This window comes from Corvus brachyrhynchos, unplaced genomic scaffold (assembly GCF_000691975.1).
Source record: "Corvus brachyrhynchos isolate BGI_N302 unplaced genomic scaffold, ASM69197v1 scaffold4, whole genome shotgun sequence".
Classification (NCBI taxonomy): Eukaryota; Metazoa; Chordata; class Aves; order Passeriformes; family Corvidae; genus Corvus; species Corvus brachyrhynchos.
This window is the reverse complement of record NW_008237878.1, coordinates 2,947,192-2,955,551: the sequence shown is the minus strand read 5'-3', so window position 1 is coordinate 2,955,551 and position 8,360 is coordinate 2,947,192. Positions and strand designations below refer to the sequence as shown.

The following is an 8,360-nucleotide window of genomic DNA, read 5'->3' as shown; positions in this document are numbered from 1 at the left end:
GCTTGGGGCCAGCCATGCCCATCCTCTGGGTGCCTCTGGCTCCCCCGTCACACTGCCAAACCTGGCTGCCTCCACTCCCCCGGCGTGCCAGCCAGCGCTGGTTCAGCACTTACGCATGCTGCTGTTATTAGAAATTAGTTAATGGATGTATGTCTGCAGCCAAAGGAGAGCGGCAGTAACAGGAGCCGCGGGATTGCCGGGAGCGTGAGGGCAGCGCTGCCACTGAATATTTAACATCCCTCGATGTCCAGGCGAGAGGGTGCCGCTGCTGCGAGGGGACGTTTTCCGCCTCTGCTCCCGATGGCGACGCTCACTGTTGGCTGGCAAAGCTGCTTTCATCCCAGGCTGCCCAAGGCTTCGCAAGGATTTATGAGAGATATGCATAACACAAATAAAACCTTCCAGCAGCGTGTGGAGCCGTTCTGCCAATGCACAGCAGCTGGGCTGGGTTTGCAGCTCAGCGTGGGAGGTGGGTGGACTCCCAAGCGTGGACCCCCAGAATTTTCCTCTGAAGTAAATGTCGGGCAGGACAGAGGAGCCGGAGGTTGTTTAGGGGTGACAGACCTTGGAAAAGGACAGGGAATCTTTGGGGACATGAGTGGTGATTCACCAGAGCTCATGGCTCTCCCTGAAGCATGCGGGATGCACTTGGGAGAAGAAATTTCCTCTTTGGGGCACTTTTGTGTGTCTTCATGAAAAAAGACATCTTTTAGCTCAAGTAGGGAGGTTCGATGGAGACTGGAGGAGGGGGCTGGCCTGTCCCAGCCGCTCTGCGTCCTGTTGGGATGATTCCACATGGATTGTTTGCTCCCTGTTTGCTGAGATGCTGGGGCGAGTACTGTGAGGGCAGCGGGCACCATGAGCAGGGCAGCCAGCTGGGCTGGTTTAACATGGGAGCAGCCTGAGCTCCCCAGGCCGGGGAGAGAATCCGGCCAGAGAAGTGCTGCTGAGTGACCTGTCCCTGTCTAAGAGGGGGGGAAACCCAGTGCCCACACTCAGCACATACTGGATTTAGCCCTTCAGGTTAGATTAGAGCGATTACCCCAGCCCTGCTTCTTTGGAAGCAGCCACCAGCCTCATGCAGGAGCCTCAGCTGCTCTAGGTAGGGATGCCCGGTGGGCTGTCAATACCTGGCGGGGTGGGGATGCCCAATATAGAGACCATGCCTAGAGGGGCACCGATACCTGGTGCGGTCGCTGTGTGTGGTGCGTTGGGGATGCTTGGTGAGGACCTGTTCCAGGTGGGGCAGCGCTGCCTGGACACTGGTGCCCAGTGGGGGATGATGGCTGGTGGGGGGGAGGTTATTCCCGTGCGGGAGGTGATGCCCATTGGGACACTGATGCCCAGTGGGACGGCGATGCCCAGTGGGCGGCTGTGCCCGAGGGGCGGTGGTCCCGCCGGAGCTGAGCGGAGCGGGGCGGGGCGGGGCGGGGCAGGGGTCTGTCGATGCAGGGCGGTCGCTCCACCCGCTCCCCAGCGCTCCTCCGGCGGAGAGGAGATTGGGAGCCTCCGCGCTGGGGGCGGGCTCGGGTCCGGTTTAATCTCCGGCTCCGCCGGGATTACGGTCGCAGGATAGTCTCTAATCCGCGGCACCGGCCACCGGGGGCTGCTTGCCCCAGCCCGCAGCAGAGGCACCGCGGAGAGGGGGCAGGTAGGTCTCTCCAGTCTCCCCTGCTGCTCGCACCCCGAGGTTCGCTGCCTTGTCCTCTGTGAAGCTCCGTGGTTGGAGGCTGCCGGGCGCTCGGACCCCTCACCTTCCCTAATTCTCCTCCGCACCCCACTCAGTCCTTCCGACCCATCTCCTTTCGTCGGCCCCGCTTTACCCCACAGCCCGGCTGTCTCTCCTCCTCCGTTTCCTCCTCCGTTTCCTCCTTCTGCTGCCGGCGCCGGGCAGCACCGGGGAGGCTCCGGGGCCCGGCAGCTCTGGCAGGTGGCAGCGCCCCGGGGCTGTTTCCTTTGCTGTACTTCTGCCACTTCCCTCCCCAGCGGCTGGTACCTTCCCACGGGTGGGTGACAGATCCCGCGAGTGCAGGGGGAGGCAGAGCCCTGCCGTGCCGCCTGGGACCCCAGCGCCCTGACACTGCCCCTGCCCGGACCGCGGTGTTGGGGGCTTTGGTGTGCATAATTCCGCTGATACTGTAGTGACAGTAACCCCCAAACTCCTTTTACTTTCCCTTTTTTCTGCTTTAATTTTTAATCGCCAGTGGGAATGACATATGTTGCTGAAGGCTGGAAGCGGCTGTGGCCAGGATCGGGTGTCAGGGTGTCGGGGTGCCGGAGCAGGGGGCACGGGCAGGGAGAGTGATGCCGGCCGTCATGGGCATTCTGGGGCTGCCTTGGACCTGCATGCGGTGATTCCGTCGGCTGTGGTATTTATAGAACCTGGCTGCCTGGGACAGCAGCGTGGAAAGCCAGGCAGCACATTGCGTTCCTGTCGGCCACGCGTGTCCTATGCCAGCCAGCATGGTGGCCCTCTCTGCTGTGTCAGCTGTGAACGTCCCACTGGAGAGAAATCTTCCCCAAGGGAAGCTGAACCACAGCAGGTGATTGCTGGACTTGGGGTCCCCAAGCTGGCTGGCTCTGCGGTGGCACGGTGAGACAGGGGACCTGGCAAGTCCCCAACAGGTGGGATGGCAGGGAAGCAGAGCCTTGGCTGGCTGCAGAGGGCATGGCTGTGTTGAGCCGATGCGGAGGAGACAGGGAATTTTCCACTGGTGTTTGGACCAGGCCCAAGCTGTTAGGTGTTAGACCTGCCTGGTCCCTGTGGCTTCATGGGGGTACCCCAGAGAAAGTTGTCTGTGCCTCTGAACACTGCCCTGTCTCCCAGAACAGAGTGCTGGTGTGCCTTGTTTCTGGTGGCCAGGGATGCTAAGGGGCAGTGGGACACCCCATCCCCCCCGGGGGTGGCATGGAGGTGCTGGCACTGCAGGGGACCCTGGCTGAGGCGCAAAGGGCCCCACAGCACCCGGCCGTGCTGCAGCTGTAATCACACGCCGGGGCCGCGGCCACGGCAAACAAACAAGCACGGCAGAGCCTATTTTCCTTGGCGCATGGGGATGCGGGAAGGAGCGGGATCCCACGGGCTCCTTTGGAAGTGCAACCCTTGAGAAAACAGAGGCGGGTCGGGGACAGGACGGACCCCCCGTGTCCCCGGCTCTCCTCGCCGCGTGGGTCTCAGCCGCTGCGTGCCTCCCCAGGCGCTGACGCAGGTCTGGGACTGGCTGGGTCCCCCATGCCAGCGGGGCACAGCCAGCCCAGTCCTGCATTCCCCGTGGAGCAAATGTCAGGCTGGTCCAATGGTGAGAGTGGCATGGCTGGGTGCAGCAGTGGTGCCATGGGGCTTGGGCAAATCATGGCTCCTGATTGGTACAGGGGGCTGTGCTGGGGGTGCGGGAGGCACGCGGGGCTGTGGCTGAGGCCAGTCCCTCCTCCTGGTGTCCCTGGCACTGCCAGCAGCAATTGGCAGCTTGGAGTTTTTGCTGTTGATGCCTCCGTGTCATCCTACTAAGGCCAGGTGTGTTTTGGGGAGTGTGAACTGCTGGAAAGTGTCTTGCTTCCAAGGCAAAACACAACTCCAGAGGTGTGGTAGAAAACCTGACGTGATCTTTCCCAGGCACTACCTGCCCACCAGTCTCTGCAGTGCCACAACCTGTGCCACCGTCTTCCCTGGGTGGCCCTGCGTTCCTGGCGGGCAGTGTTTGAAGTTTAAAGCAGAACCCATCATACAGCCTAGCACTGCCTGAGATGCTTTGTGCTCAAGCTGGTGTCACCCAGCCTGCCCAAGAACCACACTGGGTGCCATCGGCCTTGTGATATGCCCACCCTGACCCCACCTCCATGCTGCCAGCTTCCTCTGCCACCTGACCTTGTACCACATGGACTCAAGCTGGCAGGTGACAGCAACAGCCTGGGCTGTCCCAGTGCTGAACATGACTCCCCTTGCCTGGCCTCAGCTTCCCCACTGCTCTTCGCGGCTTGCCTCAGTACTTGTGCTTGGATGTTGGAGGATGTGGCAGGATGCTGATGGCTGATACCTGCAGCGTGGCCCCATCCTGGGGTGTGTGCCTGGCAGGTGATGCCGTGGCTGAGCTGCACCATGGCTCTGGCACTGGAAAACCCTCTCCATGGCCCCACCATAGTGTTTGGGTCCACCACCCCCTTCCCTGAACCGTCTTTCCCCTCCCTAGTGTAGCCCAGACCCTGGCATGTCCATTGCTGCAGGAGAGTGGCCATGGGCCAACTCAGCCGTTGGCATGTTCTGCATGAAGGCACATTCCCAGGCCCAGGCAAAGCTGTCCCCCAGGACATGGGTGCCACTTGTGCTCTTAGAGGTAAGACCCTGGATGGACACCGCTGCCCACACGGTCCGGCAGAGATGCCCAGAAGTGCCCAGGCAGGTGTTGGTGCTGCCAGAGCCCTGCTAGCCAAGACAGCAGCTCCCAGAGCCACTTGTTCCTACTTGCCACTGCCAATCCTGCCCTGGCTGGAGCACCAGGGGAATCGCCTGACCTGAGGCTGAGCCATGGTGTGGTATTTGGGGCTGAAAGGGGTGAGGTGAGCCCAGGAGCAGTGCTTACTCTACCCAGCTTGTGCTGGGGGCATGAGTGGGGCTGGCTGGCATGGCCATCGGGTGGGGCTGTCATCTCCTGAGGATCTCTGGTGGAGCCATCTCAAGAGAATCTCCAGCAGATCTCTTTGGGGAAGGTCTAGAGCAGGGCTACCCAGATGTTTCTCCAGCCAGGCACCAGGCAGGTGTCCAGCTGTCCTTTTCCCACAGCTGCTGGAGTTCCCATGCCCATGGCCAGACACCTCCAAAGGTGAGGTGAATCCCCTGAATGGCTGGATTTGCCCCTTTGGATCCTCACTTCCTCTGGGGGAGGTGGCACCCTGACACTACCTTTGCTTAGCTGGGAGGTAGAGGGTGGAGCACCATGGGTTAAAACCAGGTTTGAGGTGCTAATTTTGGGAAGGCAGGTTGGGGGGAAAGCTATGGCTGTGTGTGCTTCAGGGGAAGGGCAGACCTCGCTCCCAGGGCAGCCATGGAGGGGGGTTCTCTGTGGAGGGCAAGGAGAGGGGGGTGTTTTCTGCTGTGTGCCCTGCTGGGGTCAATTTCCCTGGGGAGGGATTGCCCAGGGACCACCCAGGTTTGGGCTGTTGCCCAGCTGTGCCCACACACCTCTGTGCCCACAGAAGTGCCAGGGGCTGACCAGGGACCCCAGGTTGGGGTCACCCTGGGCCCAGCAGCAGTGCTGGGGGTGACCCCAGGGCTGGGGCTGAAAGTTTTCTGCTGTGTGCCCTGCTGGGGTCAATTTCCCTGGGGAGGGATTGCCCAGGGACCACCCAGGTTTGGGCTGTTGCCCAGCTGTGCCCACACACCTCTGTGCCCACAGAAGTGCCAGGGGCTGACCAGGGACCCCAGGTTGGGGTCACCCTGGGCCCAGCAGCAGTGCTGGGGGTAACTCCAGTGCTGGGGCTGAAGGCAGTGGGGGGACACAACTGGCACCCCTGCCCACTTGCCCAAGCTGCCCATCTCTCTGGCAGGGCTCGGTCATCAGCACAGCCTCAGGGAATATGAGACCTGTCTGCCCAGCTCTGCTGAAACCCGAAGAGCCACCCGGGCAGGCGGGCAGGGGCGGGGGGGCTGCCGTCCCCCTGGCACACACCGGCAGCAGCGGGATACCTGGCTGGCAGCACGCAGGCCGGCAGCTGCGGCAGGCTTGGCGCTAAAGCCGGATTACCACCCGGAATAGTCCCACGGCCCCAGCTGGGCCGGATTATCGAGGATTCATCTGCAAGGGAGAGGAGATGGGGAGGGAGTCTCTGCCCTCTGGGGGTCCCCGGCCTGGGGGAGCACTCACCTTCTGCCAAGGAGACCCCGTGCCTTTGCTCCCCACGGGTGAGAGCAGTGGGTGCTCACAGATGGGTGCTGTGGGCTGTGGGGACATGGTGGGTCACGGCCCCCTGGGCTGGCACTGCCTGGCACAGGCATGGCTGGCAGGCACTGGTGGCTGTCCCCATGTGTGCCGTACTCCCACCGGCACCGCGTGCGCTGGTGGGGACTGTGCCGGGCCAGGGCTTGACTGCGGGAACTGGCACAGGGCAGGAGCCTGGCTTGCCCAGGGTGGTTCACATCCTCCTGGCCACATTGCCACGTGCAATGAACCTCCCATCCAACATATCTGCTGGCACTGCCGACAGAGCTCCCCTGCCCAGCCCCCCGCTCCTGCCTGTGCTGCGCTCCCAGCTGGGATTTTCCACCTTTTAAATAAAGTCTGTGTGGAAGTGGGATGAGAGGCAGAGAGAGGGATGCAGTCCCTTCCAGGACTGAACCCTCACCACAGTACCCTGGTCCCCGAGGAAGGCTGGCAGGGGGCCGGGGTGAGCCCAGGACTGCCTGTCTGCCGGGGTAGGGCAGGGATCTGGGAGCCCTGCCGCCCCACACACGTGTCCCCATCCCAGCGAGGGCAGGCAGGCGTCTGTGCTGGCCGGGATGCAGTGTGCGAGACCAAACGTGGCCTCCCCTGAAGCGCAGACGTGGCCGGTGGGATGGGACGTGCCGTCCCACACATCCGGCTCTGTGTTCCATCTGCACGGCTGCGGGACAGCACCAGGGCCCGGTTCAGGCTGCCTGGCCACACCGTAGTGTTGGTGGGGTGTCACCAAGCTCTGGGACAGCCAGAACAGCCTGGGAGAGGTGGGAGGTCTGGCTGCAGGAGGGCTGTCGCTGTCCTTGTGTCCCAGAGCCTGGCAGGCAGCGGAGAGGCGCATGCCGGGAAATCGATGCAGCTTGCTCAGCACCCCCGGGAACGCGGCCCTGGGTGCCACAGCGGGGGGGTTCTGTGCCCACGCACGTGGCCAGGCCCATGCCGTCAGGCTGGGCGAGTGGGCACTGGGGCTGGCGATCAGACGATGCCAGGCAGCGCATGGGCTACCCAACAAGGCAGTGATGCTGGCAGCATCCCGTCTGCATGGTGGCACCGCGGGGGAAGAGATCCCTGAGGAGATGCTCTTTGCCCAGAGCAGAGGGTTCCCAGCTAAGGTGGGCACTCAGGGAGACGGTGAACCCACCAGCCCCAGCCTGGAGGGGAATCAAGCCACCCTTCCAGGGCCACCCGTCACTCTGTATTTGTTGTTCTGCCTTATCGCAAGGCAAACAGCAGCAGGCAGGGCTCGCACTGCCTGATCGAAGCGTCTCATGCTCCCTCCTCTTTCATCTCCCCCCTTGCCCTGGCCACTGCCACCAGCAGACCCTGGCCGAGGGGCAAAGGCCAGGGCCAACTGGGGAAGTGGCAGTGAGTGGTGCTGGGCCTGTGCCAGGGCTGTGCCAAGGCTGTGCCAGGGCTGCCCGGCAGGAGGAAGCGTCTGGGTGGCAGCACGAAACCCAGTGCATGCTGAATGAGTTCGGCTGTGCCGCTTGCTATTCCGAGAGACGCTTGGGGGAAGAAGTTGGTATTTCCTGAGCTGCCCAGAGAGGTGTAATTATAACCTGGGAGAAGAAAGGGGCTGCAGACGAGAGTGCCCAGCCTTCCTGGCGCCCGTGGGGGAGCGGGCAGGGGAGTGGGCAGCTCCTGCCTGCCACCAGTGGGATGCGGTGAAGCCCTGCCCGCAGGCAGCCCAGTGGCACTGGGGGGCTTAGGGAGGTGATGGAACATCACGGATCTGGTGCCCCCCCTCAATCCCATACTGGGCAAGTGGTGGGTTCAGCGATGCCTGCCTGTGGTGGTGGGAAGGCGCAGAGTTAACGGTGGCTTTTGGACGTGCTGGCAGCCTTGTTCATGCCTGGACCCATCCCAAGCGGAGGCCTAGTGGAGGGGATAAATCATCACCCAGAGCCCGCCCTGCGCTTCCCTCTTGTCCCCCACATGGCTGAGCCTTCCCATTCTGGTCCCTGCTGGCCTGTGTCCTGCCTCAGTTTCCCCACCCGGCTGGGTGCTGCAGGCAGGGTGGCCCAAATGTGTGTTCACCACCCTGGGCCAGCCTTCGGGGCTCGGCCCCCCTGACAGTGCCAGCAGCCAGTGTGTGGCCTGGAATGACCCTGCCAGGTCGTCTTTGTGGCCTGGATGGGCAGGGACAAGCAGGGCAGCAGCTCAGGAGACCGGAGGTGCTGGCACCCACACCCTGCCGTGTCATCCTTCCCTTGCGTGCTAGGAGGACTGCTGGACCTGACCGTGCTGTGGAAAGGCTCCTCTGATCTCTGGGGCCACCAATCCCTTGGGAGCATAAAGATGGGCATGTCCCCTGCTCGCCCCATGGCGGCCCCAGGGGTGGTGGGGCAGCAGCGTCCTCCGGGGCTGGGGACGGCATTGCATCCCGGCCCGCCCTAACCTCCAGCCGGGTGGCACCGGCCCTTGGCTGGACCT

The 8,360-nt window shown here is 63.0% G+C and overlaps 1 protein-coding gene across 2 annotated transcripts in view; it reads left to right on the top strand.

The window, feature by feature from the left end:
* The first annotated feature begins 1,489 nt into the window (after window positions 1-1,489).
* Window positions 1,490-8,360, top strand: part of SLC38A3 (solute carrier family 38 member 3) — a 14,427-nt gene continuing 7,556 nt past the window's right edge. Inside the window, exon 1 of one of the 2 annotated variants that reach the window (XM_008632188.2) lies at window positions 1,490-1,651. Coding sequence is in view for 1 of the 2 variants with exons in the window: in XM_017732396.1 (XP_017587885.1) it covers window positions 4,254-4,331 (78 nt within the window). In the remaining variant the exon portion in view is untranslated. Of the gene's footprint in view, window positions 1,652-4,238; window positions 4,332-8,360 lie in introns of those variants that run through there. The other variant, XM_017732396.1, reaches the window with a different exon arrangement.